The sequence below is a fragment of the Kryptolebias marmoratus genome, linkage group LG10, assembly GCF_001649575.2.
Source record: "Kryptolebias marmoratus isolate JLee-2015 linkage group LG10, ASM164957v2, whole genome shotgun sequence".
Classification (NCBI taxonomy): Eukaryota; Metazoa; Chordata; class Actinopteri; order Cyprinodontiformes; family Rivulidae; genus Kryptolebias; species Kryptolebias marmoratus.
This window is the reverse complement of record NC_051439.1, coordinates 3,568,208-3,582,446: the sequence shown is the minus strand read 5'-3', so window position 1 is coordinate 3,582,446 and position 14,239 is coordinate 3,568,208. Positions and strand designations below refer to the sequence as shown.

Here is a 14,239-nt window from a genome sequence, read left to right as displayed (position 1 = left end):
CAAGCTAATTGACTTTAAAACACAAAAATGACTACAACTCAGTTAGTTTTACAGATATTGACTAAAAGATTGGTGTATTAGTAGCTAAGACTGATCCCAACACAAATTTTGAACACTAACAAATTGCCCAAGATCTTTGTTTAAAACTTTGCCAATACTTATTAGAGTCAACTCTGTCTGTTTGTCTTGAACCACTGAATGGATTTTAATGAAACCTTCAGAAAATAATCATTCGATGAACATTTACAACTAATTAACTTTTGGAACTAATCCAATTCAAGGTGACTGCCACATCCAACTGACCTTAGAAAACACAAAAATGCCTACAATTCAGTCAGTTTTACAGATATTGTGCTCAAATTTATTGTGGTTATAGTTGAAAGTCACACTCTGAGCGTGACATCTTGCAGTACTGTGTGAGATTGTGCATAACATACTTTTCAATGTTTGACTACAACAATTGCAACTCTGTAATGTCTCAACATAAGGTGATCTTAGGACTCTGTCATACTCTATAAGAAGTCACGAAATCAGCTCTCATTCACGTAGTTGTGAGTTGAAGATTGTATCATTTTGTTCTCAAAGCAGCTTTGCCCCACACTTCTCAACACAAAGCCCTGGCCAAACGTTTTCTCACAGGAGTTTGCACCAAGTACTGTGTGATTGGTTAAAAGTTTTTTGGGCGTGTTCATGCGGAAAAGCTGGTGAGCTTTAATGGAGTCAGTTTGTTCCGCTGAGAAGCAGCTGGTCGGACTCTTAGAAATACAACTATATTCCAACTATTCCAGCAAAACTTAAACTTATATCTTATAAACCTATGAACAAGTGAAACTACAAGTGGACTATGAAAGGTGTGTGCAAAAACGAATGTCTTGTAACCATGGGACTGTGAACTGACTTCTTGACTTCTGATGGAGTATGGCGGAGCTTTTAGTCTAAAGCTGTGGCACGGAAGAAGGCGGGCGATAGGCATTCCTTTAAGGAATGCAAAGCCTTTAATTGAAGTGGATTTGAGTAAAAAAAATCTAGCAACTGGATACATGTTGTGGTAATTTAAAGATATCTAATGTTAATTTTTTCTTATTTTCTTCTTCTTCTTTTTCACTCAATAGTCCAGCAGTGGATTTTGCAGGAGAAATATCGCCTGAAAACTGCAGAGCAGAGGGGCACCCAGGATTCTGGAGTTCAAGCAGACCTCCTTCCTGCTCCCCTTCTGGAGAAGCTAACAAGTCAGGTGCCCGTCAGTCAGAAAGGTCTTAGCTTGGATTATCCATCCCAAGAAGTGAGGGTCAGAAAGAAAGCAGTCCAGGATGAACTGCTAAAACATCATGCCCTTTGTCGAGCTGAGAGTCGCATCTGTCGAAAAAAGTTGCTTTACCAGCTGAAAAAAATCGCCAACAAGCGCCAACTGCTGGAGGCTAAGAGAAAGTTACAGCAGCTGGAGAAATCTCTCCCTCCAGGACCAGACACCCCTGAGTCTCCTGAGATGGGATCACCCTTAAAGCTCAGAGAAAATTCATATGTTCACCGGAGACACTCTTTTTCAGCAGATCTTTTGTCCCGGCTTTATCCACAGCGTACACCTATCTTCAGGTAAAAATCATTCTATCAAATCCATGACAAAAACTACAACAGAGTTTTAGGATCACTCAGAAAAACAGATAACAGTTGAGGAGGATGGTTTTTTTTAAGTTTTAAGATTAAAGTGCAAATTCTTTTGATAATAAATTGTCAAAGTTATTGACAGAAATGTATGAATATTATTGACAGAAAAAAGTGTAAATATTTACAGATAAAGTTTATATATTGACATAGGAAAATGCTAATTTTATCGACAGAAAAAGTGTCTATGTTGAGAAAAAGAAATGTCATCTTTCAAGACTTGAGTCAGAAAAAGTGAACCCCACTGTGGTTTTGAACCTGACTATTTGTTATTAGACCATTATTACTGTAACTGATGGGTATACAGGCTAACTACAAAATAACATGCAATTGTGACTTTTTCCTGTCAATAACAAAAGATTTTCCTCCTCAGTTTTTTTTTTCTGAGTGTCCTCAATACTTTGTTTTACATTGTACATTGTATATTTTGCAGTAAAATTATCATATTTTAAATCCTAAATCTTTTTTTTTTTTTCCTCTCTCTCATGAATAGACACTTCCTGAAGAGAAACAAATCTATTGAACGGGCTTTAAATTCATCCACAGCATCTGATTCTGATGGCAGCAGAAAGTGGGTTTCAGATGAATGTCTTCCCCGAGAAAGAACCCAGAGTTGTTCTGGTTCTGTGTTCTCTGGAAAACATCAGTTCTCAGAAAATGTCAGACAAACTACCAAAGAGGAACCACAAATTCAGCCACGTCTTGGACAGTTAGAACGAAAACCTCTGCTGCCAAACCGAGATTTGTCTTTTCAGAACAGATGGGACCAGAACACAGCAACGACATTAAAATCTCCTCCTCCCATTGCCACTGCATTGCTGCCAGCCAGCAAGGAAAACAAACAAATAACCAAAGCAGATAAATTTGGCTCTGGAAAGAGCTCTTCTATAAATGATAGAAGCTCTTTTTACACAGATACGAATAAGCTGGAAACCATCAGCAAATCTCTTTCTCATTCTATGGGACCCAGAATAAAAACAGCTTTGTCCAAAGTTTTCAGAAAACCACCCTCAGGTGTAAAGGGAAGACGAGTCCTTAAGCCTCTTGGGAGGATAGTAAGTAAATTTCACTGGAGACAAAGAGGGGACAAAAACCTTAAAGATACTAAAATTAATAAAGATGCCATTAAAGCAGCTGTTTCATGTGAGGAACTTGATCAGAAGACTCAGATTGAGAGCCACGGGCAGCGGCAGTGGCATAGCACCGAGGCTCTAATAAACAAGAACATTGGCTCAATAGAGCGGCAGCAGGGATTGATCAGATGGGTCGAAGAGCAGGAGGAAAGGAATGAAGGTGCGTCAGACTGCGAGAGCCTTTTCTCCCTTGACTCTCTGTCTTCTGCCTATGCAACAGCCCTAGCAGAGCAGCTGAGACATGAGGAGACAAGTGAAGCCGAGAGCGAAGACAGCGAGATGTCCAAAGATTCCTTAACTGTGGAAAACAGCAGGAGATTCTCAACAGTGAAGAGATGTAGACAAGCAGTGGTACCAGTTTACTCACTGGTGACAGATTGTTCTTTTTCATGTCAACAGAAAAGTCCAACTGCAGAGCCCTGCTCTCAGAAACTTCCTGTAGCCCCAGCAGAGGTATACTGGAGCCAGCAAGCCTCCTCAAAGACAAGACAAGTTGATCCAACAATCATGTCCCCTTCTCAGATCTCATTAGTAGCAGATTCTAGAGACAGAGACACTGTAGATGAACTGACAGAGAACTTTGGAAACATGCAGACCACTTTGACCGGCAGCCCTGGCACTCTCAGCAGCTGTAGTGGGAAGGAGCCAGACAACCTGCAGGCACTCACTGATGCCTGGTCCTCCACAGAGGCAGCTGAAAGTCCAAGGGTTGACAGGGATTCTCTGCCCTTACACAAAGAAATAATGATCCGAAAGGCCGAGAACAGCAGCAGTCCTACAGAAATGAATCTGTCAAACTCACTGTGTGCATCTGGAAGTATTGGCCTCACATCCACCAGCACTGAGGACGTAAATTGTACAGCTCTGGAGAATAACCTTGACGTGTTGAGAGAGACTCGGATTCATGCAACTACAGAAGACGTCCTGAACTCAGGTAACCATGAGGATTCAACATGCTATATAGAGCAATTACAAAAAACTGAAACAACTTTCAGTACAAATACTTCAGTCTGCAGCTTCAACACAACACTGCCCGCCTCGGATCAAACTGGCTCACTTATAGACATTTCCCAACCCTCCCGAGCAGCATCAATTAGATCTCACAACTCTACAGATGTCCATGATGTAATGGTTTCTGACATAACAATGTCTCCTGACACCAAAACATTCAGCAGAAATTTTCCATCTACAATTTCTGTTAACCAAGTTGAAGTGCAGAATGAGATGCCTGCTGCTTTGAATTTGTTCATATCTTCCATCAAAGAGAAAACACCAGATTTTAAAGAAGACCTGAACAATTTTAGAGACGAATGGGACAATTATTTTACAAAAACAGAGGATGCATCAGTTAAATGGGATGAAACCAAAAGCTCTGAGCTGCTTGTTGCACCACCACAGGAAGTTGTTAAATTGGCATGTAAAACTTCCAGAAAAAGGAACAAAGAACAACAGATTGCTTTTACGGGAGGCCTGAAAATACCAAAAAGAAGCAACAGTGAGGAGGTTGTAACTTTCTCCTGTACACCAGTGGACATCCTGGAAAGTACTTGGCCCAAGGACCAGAAAAACAACAATGCCTCTGCAAATAAACAGTTTGGTGTAGAACCTGACAGCAGAGGATTTTATTCTGTTTGTGTTAAAGGCAATGCTTCAGATGCATCTGAAATCAAGAACAAAGAACAGAAGCCAAGTGGTCAGATCTGTGAGGATTTGCGTAAACATGAAGACAAGAGTTCACAGTGTGATACTACTGCTGGAGATAATGAGTTAGTTGACAATAAAGATGGAGCACACAAGAAAGGTTTTGAAGTAACAGCAAATGCAGAATGTCGAGCTGATAGCCACAGAAAGCAACAAGGCAGTGCAAAGCACACGTGCAAATCAGATGCCATTTGTAGCGCTATTGATCTGAGAATCTCTGAAGTGGTAAAAGAGCACATGAAATTGTCAGTGATTGGCAGAGATGTCACTCGAAAGGGCAGGAGTCAAAGTATGAATGCTTTGTCATCTGCATGCCATTTTAGCTTTGCTCAGAATAAACACACGTGGACAGAAGAACAGCTGAGAGATGAAAAGGTTAATGAAGAGAAAGAAGGCACGAACCTCTGTGAACGTCCTTTGACAAAGAGGGTGACAAGCAACAATACATTCGTCACAACTGAGCAGTTGAAATCAAATATGTCAGTTGAGCTGAAAACCTGTGTTGAATGTTACAATTCTCAAGAAAACACAATGAATAAAAGACTCTTACCTCAAGAAATAAATGACAGAGATGAACACAAAGTAACATTACCCATTAATCCGGTCATCGATGATATTTGCTTCAAAAACTCAGACAGCCAGACCAGTTCAGATGTCCCTGATTTTAATGCCGACCTCATTCAGCAACTTCAGACTCAGCTTTCAAGCTCAGAACGTCATAAAATACTCCATGAAACACCTTCTACCACTGGTCGCACAACTAACTGTGGCTGTACAGCTTCAGAAGATGCCTGTACAAAAGCAAAAGACATTTATTTATCCAAACAAAACTCACCAAAGACGTTTCAGCATTTTCCAACCAGTCCTGTTATATCTCCAGCTGTTTGGTCATTAACTGAAGGGGGACTGCATGAGTTACAAGCAGACGAATGCCACTGCATCCAGTTTACTCTTAATCCTGCACACGAAGGAAACGTTGAACTGGATTCCAGTGCACAAGCCAAACCTTCCATCACAGCACAGGATCAGCTCAGCTGTCAGCAGAGATATTTAAAGCACTTGGCTATGAACCACCATGACAAGCATCAAAATCTGTCCAATTCACATTGCAACCTCAGTGAACTTGTAAAGAATTGTGAAAAGAAAAGTGACAAAAGGGGTTGGACATTTTGCTTAATGCAACAAGATAAAACATTAGAGGAGGTTAACTCTAAACGTAATACTTCAGTCGAAGAACTCAATTTAAATAAAAGTTGCTGCAGTTCAGTAACGTCTAAGGAGGCCACGATAAACCCAACTGTTGTTACACATGGAAATCGTACTCTTAAGGATGAAATGATCAAAACAAAGAAGTTCAGAAAGTCTAAGACTTGCCCCACTTCTCCTGACTTGTCATCAGATGAGGATGAGGAGGAGAAAAATGAGTCTGGATTGCATCACAGCAGGCTGACACCTAAATGGGTTAATCTGGGCACTCAATGTAACAGCAAACAAAAAATCAGAAGTAGCAATGAAGAAATTTCTCCTTCAGTGTCAGCAAGCAAATCTAAAATGGCAGTCTCTAATAGAAAATCAGGAAAAGGAGATGATTACATCACAAAAAGACTCTCTCTACCCCCTCGAGGAGAATTACACAGAACAGATGCTGAAAAAATCAGCCAGTATGCAAAGAGAAGTGAAGCACAACATAAACTAAAGTGTCAGAATTCTTCTATTCATTTTGCATCCAGTGACATTAACCCATTTGTTCACCAGTGGCAATACGGCGACTCAAACCAACAAAAGAGCCCAGTGTTTGGAAGTGCTGCTGACCTGTCCTCTAAATCTCCACTTTTGAACAACTCTGAAAAACGTATAACAAGATGTTGCAGCGCTGAAAATGGTTTGAATGGACAGATTTCTCCTTTTAACTCTCACCTTAGTGCATATGCAACCAACAAGGGGCTTTCCAGTACACTTAGCAGCATTGAGGATTATAAAAAAATGTCCAAGGATGCTCACAGTTGCTCAGTCAACAGCAGTTCTTCAGGTAATGATGCTGCTGGTGGTTTTGGTACCAACTCCAGTCAGGTGGATGAAATCATGCTTGTTTATTCTGAGCAAGAGTCAACAATGAGCAAAACACAGGCACAAAGGAGCAGGAGGAGGATGTGTGAACACAGTACTCAAACGGAGTACGGCGCTCCGAAGAGGAAAGATCGTCACAAAAGGAGCAGCACTGATGTTCCCTCGACTCAGAGAAGCAAAGTGGATGTTAAAGTATCTTCAACTTGGGCCAGTATGGAGAACATGTCAGCTCACCTCACCAAGCTGATCGATAGCACTTCAGATCTGCTGGAAGACGTTCAGGGAATGAGGACGGGTGATGTTCGCAAGTCTAGTTCAAGGAGTATCAACGTTTCTTACAATGAACCTACCAAGCAACACTGCTCAACTCTGACAACCTTAGATGTTGGGATCCAGACCGAAGAAATTACTGAGGTTGGTGTTCATCCAAGACCAAGAGAGCAATCGAATTCTCACGAAATTAATGTGATTGTGAAAGTGATCAGTTCTGAGGGCGTCCGAGTCTCTCAAGAAAAGACTGTAGACTCTGTGATGAAACATGAAACTCACACAGACGAAAAGATGCAGAGCATGCCAGACCTGAGACTGAGTAAGTCAGAGTTGGACCCCCTCAGATCAGCTTGCACAAATACTGCATTTGATTGTCACAGACGTGTAAAATCGGTTTTGTCTCAACCCTTAAAGCACAGTACTCCGGAGTCTTTGGGCTGCAGAAGCGTGGCGATTTCTGAAATCCCCACCAGATCATCAAAAAAGTGCTGTCAGGAACATCGCAGCCCTGATTCATCAAAACATCCAGCTGCTTTTTTACAAAGATCAGCTACTTACACAGACCGTGCATCATCTCCCATTCTTACTTTAGGAACAAGATTGCAGCTGAGGCAGGGAGGAAAACAATCAACACATTCTCATACAAAATATAAGATCCCAAGGCAACTCTCTGAGGAAGACAGCCTTACTCTTCCTTCTGTTTCAGATGACAGTCAAAGTCCCAGGCTGGGTTGTGATGTTTCCTCCACTAAATCAGAAACTGGATCACTCGAGAGGGCGAGTGAAGGGAATTGCTCAAGTCCTCAAGAATCAGAAAAGTGCTTTTTAAGCCCTCGATTGTCACTAGATAAATATACAGACACTAACAACAGAAATGTGAGCCACAAAGATCCGGACCAGTGCAGCTCCAGGTGGCAGGTGACTTCCCAACAGTGGAGCACATCGACCTCACAGAACCACATCTCTCCCACATTGAGACACATTGCGCTTCAAAAACAGAACTTCACAGTTGATTCTGAGGATCGTTGCACCGAGGATGACCTGGTGTCACTGACACCCAGTGAGTGCAATACAGAAGTCCTTGTAAACATCAAACCTGGCACCAGCATGTCTCCTTGTGAAGACCATCAGAGAGTCCCGGAGGACCTGCCCATGCACAACAAGTTCACTAACTGGTCAGGCATCAGCCATCGTCAACAATCAAACAAACTGACCAGTGAGCACAGAAACTGTGCTGAGTGGAGTGAAATGGAAAGCTCAGGTTTAAACGTGGAGGCGAGTGACAGAAGAGCAGTAGAGATAATGAAGCTGCGACAGGAGAGGGAGCAGGTGATGGCAACTGTCCCCCTCAGGACGAGCCTGACACCTCTGACTGTGGAGTTGACTGAAGCCAAGCTCCATTATGGGCTGGGAGAGACCGATGCTCTGTTGAAGATCCTCTCCCCGAGGTCCAAAGAAGAGCAGCAGCCACTGACATCAGCTCCCACCAAACAGCAACTGTATGACAGGTGAGAATAAAGTTGATCCAAATACACTTCATTTGGACACATAGATTCAAATCAAAATAAAGACCAGCTTATTCTTATATACTCTACTGTAGCATTAAGAGTTGAGACTATTTTCCAGTTTGTTAGAAAAATACTGTATGCTGTTGAGGATAAAGACTAGACCAAAACTCTGGTCTATCATCCAGTACTTAATTTAATTCTATGACATTCTTGAGTATTTAACACAATTTGATCATACAATATTATCTGTTCAAAGTCCAGTCTTTGTGTGTATAGGTGTTCAGGCATTTTATTTGTTATTCATAGGCATCGTCTTAGCATTGAGGGTTTGAGGCGGGAGAGAGAGGAGCGCCTCCAGACGTATCGGAGAGCTCGCAGCCTGAGTCCCAGCAAACATCCGTGCTGCCCTCATCCAGAGGCCATTTCTCCCCCTCAGGTCTCTGCTGCCATACCCAGCCGGCGCAAAGAATACCTTCAACAGCTCCGCCAAGAGGTGATTGACAGTACCAGGTAAGACACTGGGAATTACAATTGCTATAAAAATCCTAAAGCTAGTATCTCACTGGGTTTTAAATGCTGGCAAATGGTATGCATGAGAGTCTGACTGCTCAAAACGAGGTCACACACCTCGCTGGTCGCAAATGGTCAGAATTCACTAAGACTGCAACTAAAGATTTGCCTATTTTCTCACCATTTTGAGTTGCCAACTAATCTCCGACAGCCACAGCCCAGTGAGGTGCCACTTTAAAGGAATCCCATTTTGTGTTTTTCACGTATGTTTCTAGGTATTCACAAAATAATCTACATTGCAGGTTGACAGATCCTCCAAAAGGAGAGGGACAGTATCCGCCTGATATTGAGCAACTCTTGCGGGACTATGGCCGAGCCCGGGAAGAAGCCAAGACAGAAATCGCAAAGGCACGAGAACGACTGCGAGAGAGGACTGAGCTGGAGAAAAAGAGGCTCCAGCAGCTTGCCATGTCTCAGGATATCAAGGTCAGATTTTTGTGTGTAAATGCATAGTCATAATTACCTTTCTCCAAGGTGACATTGTAGAGAGCAATTAATGATCCCCTCTAGGTATGCTCAAAAATATCTTCTTTAAATGATATTTATCATGTGTGTAATGCAAAGTGGAAGATGGTAAAGTCCTGACACCTGTTGACTTAATTTAATCAGGATGACCTGAAGCATTGGACCAGAATCAGCAGCAGCACTCTGTGCACAGGATCCAGTCTGAGTCTGTCGTCTGGACTGACATCAGGATACAACAGTAGCAGCACTGTTCAAATGAAGCTTTGGAACAGACCCGTTATAAATGGAAAGGTTTGTACATTATTTTTCAAACTGCATGAAGTCTGCATATCTGTAGTGTTTGATAAAAAAAATGAAACAGTGACTCATTGAATTGTTGTTGCTTTCTTTTGGTTAGATCCCAAGGGTCCAGGGTGAAGGATGTAGGCTAAGGACACGTCCTCCTACATGTGCCTCTCAGAGTGTGAAAACACCGCGAACATGGCTGTCAGCCCACGGTAACTGCAGCCCCATCACTCATAAACCTCAAGAAGACTTGGGCAAACAGTTCAAGTTCAATAATTGACTGAAAGTATTTCAACTTTTGATATTTGATTTTTATGGAAAAGTATTGACTAAAGAGTGCAGTAACAGGCAGTATTTGGCAAGGATTTATTAGGATTTTTATCCACATATTAGGATCTTTAAATAAAGATAAAAGGTAAATTTAAGAATGCCACTGCATAAAGCGTTGAAGCAACATCACTACTATTTGGTTTATCCTGTATTTCATTGCGCAGCTTTAAAATGAAACATGCAAATTATGCACCAAAAGATGCAGCTCGATTGGGAAGAGTGTACTGAGTATTGGTAGTGGTACGTCAGACAATGTAGACAAAATTAAAGAAAAAGAGAGAGAGAAAAAAATAATGGAGATCAATAGGAATTTGGTAAAACCCCAAAATGAAAAACCCCAGCCACCTTTGGAGCTCTACAGCTCATATTGACTTCACAGTTGGAACATCATTCAAAGTTTGAACAGATTAAAATAAGTTAGGTTTTACTTATTATTTTATATTCTCTCTTTCATATCTTATGTGTTGAAATATTCATAAATTTGTTTTATCAGATGTCAGCCTCGAGCCACCTGTTAGCAGTGTTGAGCCACCATTGACTTCGTCTCCATCGCCTCCAGCTTGTGTACGTCAACGTGCTGCGTCCTTTGGCTCCACCTCTTCCATATCTACAGCCTATCAGGACATCACATCTAGTCTCATCAGTCAGGTTCTGACTGAGGTAATGCAAACAGGAAGAAAAAATAGTAAATTTTAGGAATATGCTCCACACACAAACATTTCATTATAAAGAACACAGTTCTGTGCCTACTTATGTTCAGGCAAATAGCAAAATAAGTTGTTAGGTTAATTGCACATAAGCATTTTTTGTCTTATTCTTTTATGTTTTTTGCATGTAACAGTAAAATATTGCAACAATTTCATGTTTTCTTGACAATGTACATAAAATAGAGTTAGTTTGATTGTGCTGATCTTTCCACACCAGGTCAGATTGGCTTCTTTTGGGGATTTTGGCAGTCTAGTACTGGGCAAAGCCACAGCAGGATGGAGGTGAGCTGGGTCAGTTCTCATGACTGAACTTGACCCTTGAGACAAATTCAGAGATATATTCACAAATATGAATTATGTGCTGAGACATTGAGTCTTTGTTTATTTAGTTACCAAGGAGCAGAACGAGGAATTCAGACGTACTACAAGCCTTCCTTCAGCCCGTCTTTCCACAGTTTTTTGGGGACTGGGGAGCTGGACAAACCCCTTGACAGCTTGTGGAACACAGTCTGTCAGATATCCAGGAGCCACATGTACAATCAGTCAGTTCGTTCTATGTGGACACGACCACTAGATGACAGCACTCATCTGGGTGAGCTAATAAATATCCCAAGGTTCCTACACAGGCTTGAAAAATCTGGAGTTTAGTTTGAGTATTGTCCAGGTCTGGATAAGTAGGAAAGCAAACAAAGCATGGAAAAACACTTCCAGACTCTATTATCTATTGCATTTTTGCATAAAAAATCAACATTTTTAAAACTTCCTCAAACATGCAGGGAATTTTTCATCTTGACTAGGTAGAAAAAATGGACAAAGTCACCATGTCTATTTTTGGCTCATATTATGTACCACTGGGGTTACCAACTTTTGTAAAGTGACACGAGGAATGCGGTCATTCTTTATTGTGCGAGAACAGTTTGTAATGAGGAACAACATTGATTAATGCTCAACAATTAAATCAATTAAATTAAGATCCAGTTATGAAAACGACAAAATCAACAAAATAAAATAAACAGAAAAAAAGTCCAGTTTGCATTTAAGGTGATGGGAAAAAATTTATTTGATCAATTTTTTTTTTTTTGCAAACAAAGCAACTAAAATGTTTCTGTCATAGTTTGGTTATAGTTTAAGTAAGTCAAAGCAGTATTTAAATAAAAAAAATCTCTTCCAGTAGGTTGTTCTTTATCCTCACAAGATGCAAGAAAAGCAAAAAAAAAAAAAAACTGGGTAAAAAGCGGAAAATCAAGTCTGGAAAAAGTATGGAATGGAAAATGGGAAATATGCAGAACCTCTGATGTCCTCCTCCTGTCTGTTGTCCTTCCACATGTAGTTATGCATACTAAACAACAAGCAAATTATTATAGAACTTGTGTTTGACATATTTATTTGACAATCATTGTATGAATCCGAATCTGATTAACCTAATTTCTGAAGACAGCTTACATTTTACATCTTAAGCAAGAGTCTGCAACCTGCACACTCAAAAGAGCCATTTCTGCTCCTCCCACAAAATAAAAGGTCCTCAAAACCTACATCAAACTTGAAATAAAGACAACACAACTCAATAATGTAATATAAATACTACATATAAACAGCTTTTGTTCGTTACACCATAACAATAAATAACTATAATAAATAATTGACTTTTTTTGTATTTTTACATGTCAGTACAAAGAAACAGATTGAAATCATACAAAGAAAGAAAAAAAATCTTATAAATATCCACAGTTAACTATGCATTTCATGTTTATATTTGTGGAAAATTAATAACACAAGTATCGTACCTTTAGAATAATAAGGCATATATTATTAGAGTGACTCAGCAACTTTAGCATGTGTCTAAATACTTTATTTTCTGGTGGATTTCAGATTAAGATCACACTAGCTGAAAGTTGGATTAATGAAGTGGCTAACAGGCTAACTAGCGTGATTCCATCAGTCTGTTTTGCTCCTTGTTGTAATAATATCATTCTGTCACATGTTATGCACGTATTTCAATAAAATTAGACAGAAAAACTGCTAAAATTAGCCTCTCTTATCATGATTACAAACACATTACACTCTTCGTTTGTATGTTAGTTTGAGTCAAAGCTACAGAGAGCTGCTGCAGAGGAACCATGTGGCCCCGGGCTCCTGCCTTAATGTTTCTAACTTAAAAAGGTCAGCACTAATGAGAAAAGCAAAGGTAGATAGAAAAAGGGTTTACAGTTATGTAAGATGAATTTATGCAGTGGAAGAGTATGCCTTGCAAAAATGTTGCTGAAATTCACAACTGAATAATATTTATATCTTTTTGTTTTAACAGCAAAACTGTGTGTATTTTTGCGTGCCTTTAGAATAGACCCTGCAGATTCCCTTCATGTGCATCTGTGTCCTTCGACTATTTGTTGTACAGTAGAGCACAGTCTCATTCATCACTGCCAGCTTAACTGTATCGCACGCCAACTCCACTTTCACACCTGCATTATGTTTAGATTCAATACGTCATTTGGCCTTTCTCTGTTTTAATGATGTTCTGACCAATTTTTCTTTGTCATCTTGTTTGTTTCTACACAAAGATGTGATTTTAATTGTAGAAAATATTATCACACCGTGTCATGTCACCGTGTTACATTTTTATCTTAGAAAGTAAATGAAAAGGGTTGTTTTTTGTAATACATGTATTTTCTTAGATTTTTTAGACTAATTTGGTACGCCTGTGTCTTTCTGTCTAGTTTACATACTAACAGATCCGTCAGCCTGTCAGCTCAGCCAGCCAAGGGACTTCTGCTGCATCAGCACTGCGTCTAAACAGGTAAGAACAGCTGCAACATCGACCGGCCTGCTCCGATTATTACAGCTGGTCTCCCTCGTGTTCAGGTCAGGGGAGTGTTTGGAGCGGCTGCACGCTTCGATTCAACGAAGGAAATTCCATTTGCTTAGGTTCGAGTGGCGTGCAGACAGGAGATTATCAGCATGTTGTGGAATTTCTCGTTCACAAAATGTAGAACATGTTATTTAGATGCAACACAGTGGGTAAAAACGCTGACCCAGAGGGTGTGTGTACTGCATTGTTTCAGCCGTAGCTGATCAAAAAGCTGCACCAGCTGTTTTATTATTATTTAAAGGTTTCTTGTCGCACAGCTTTGCAATAAACATGCAAATTATACACCGAAATGTTCAGCTCGATCAGGAATAGAGAGCTACAACTTTTTGTAGGAGTTGCATCACACAACATAACCAAAATTCACCAAAAGATGTGAGGGGGAAAAATGATGGCGATCAATGGGATCTTGTTGGCGACAGCCCTGAGAAAACCCAGCCTTCTTTGGAGGTCTGTAGCTCACACACGTTTCACAGCAGAAACATTATTCCAAATTTAAACGGGTCACAGGAAGTTGGACTTTATGTGTCTGAACTGGCATTTTGATATTTTTTACGGGTTTGTACACAATAACAGTTTAAGATGTATCATTATTGGATCTTTTCACATAATGTCACACTGACAGTCGTTGATGTTACACGCTCTAACTCCCACAACTGTTTTTAATATACATACAAA

General features: G+C 40.4%; 1 protein-coding gene across 1 annotated transcript in view; it reads left to right on the top strand.

Moving 5' to 3' along the window:
• stard9 (StAR-related lipid transfer (START) domain containing 9) overlaps nucleotides 1-14,239 on the top strand; it is a 54,056-nt gene that overhangs the window by 36,235 nt on the left and 3,582 nt on the right. Inside the window, exons 21-30 of the mRNA XM_017421559.3 lie at nucleotides 1,113-1,593; nucleotides 2,156-8,341; nucleotides 8,648-8,851; nucleotides 9,154-9,337; nucleotides 9,521-9,667; nucleotides 9,774-9,873; nucleotides 10,485-10,651; nucleotides 10,916-10,980; nucleotides 11,088-11,290; nucleotides 13,413-13,492. Of these exons, the coding sequence (XP_017277048.1) occupies nucleotides 1,113-1,593; nucleotides 2,156-8,341; nucleotides 8,648-8,851; nucleotides 9,154-9,337; nucleotides 9,521-9,667; nucleotides 9,774-9,873; nucleotides 10,485-10,651; nucleotides 10,916-10,980; nucleotides 11,088-11,290; nucleotides 13,413-13,492 (7,817 nt within the window). The remainder of the gene's footprint in view (nucleotides 1-1,112; nucleotides 1,594-2,155; nucleotides 8,342-8,647; nucleotides 8,852-9,153; nucleotides 9,338-9,520; nucleotides 9,668-9,773; nucleotides 9,874-10,484; nucleotides 10,652-10,915; nucleotides 10,981-11,087; nucleotides 11,291-13,412; nucleotides 13,493-14,239) is intronic.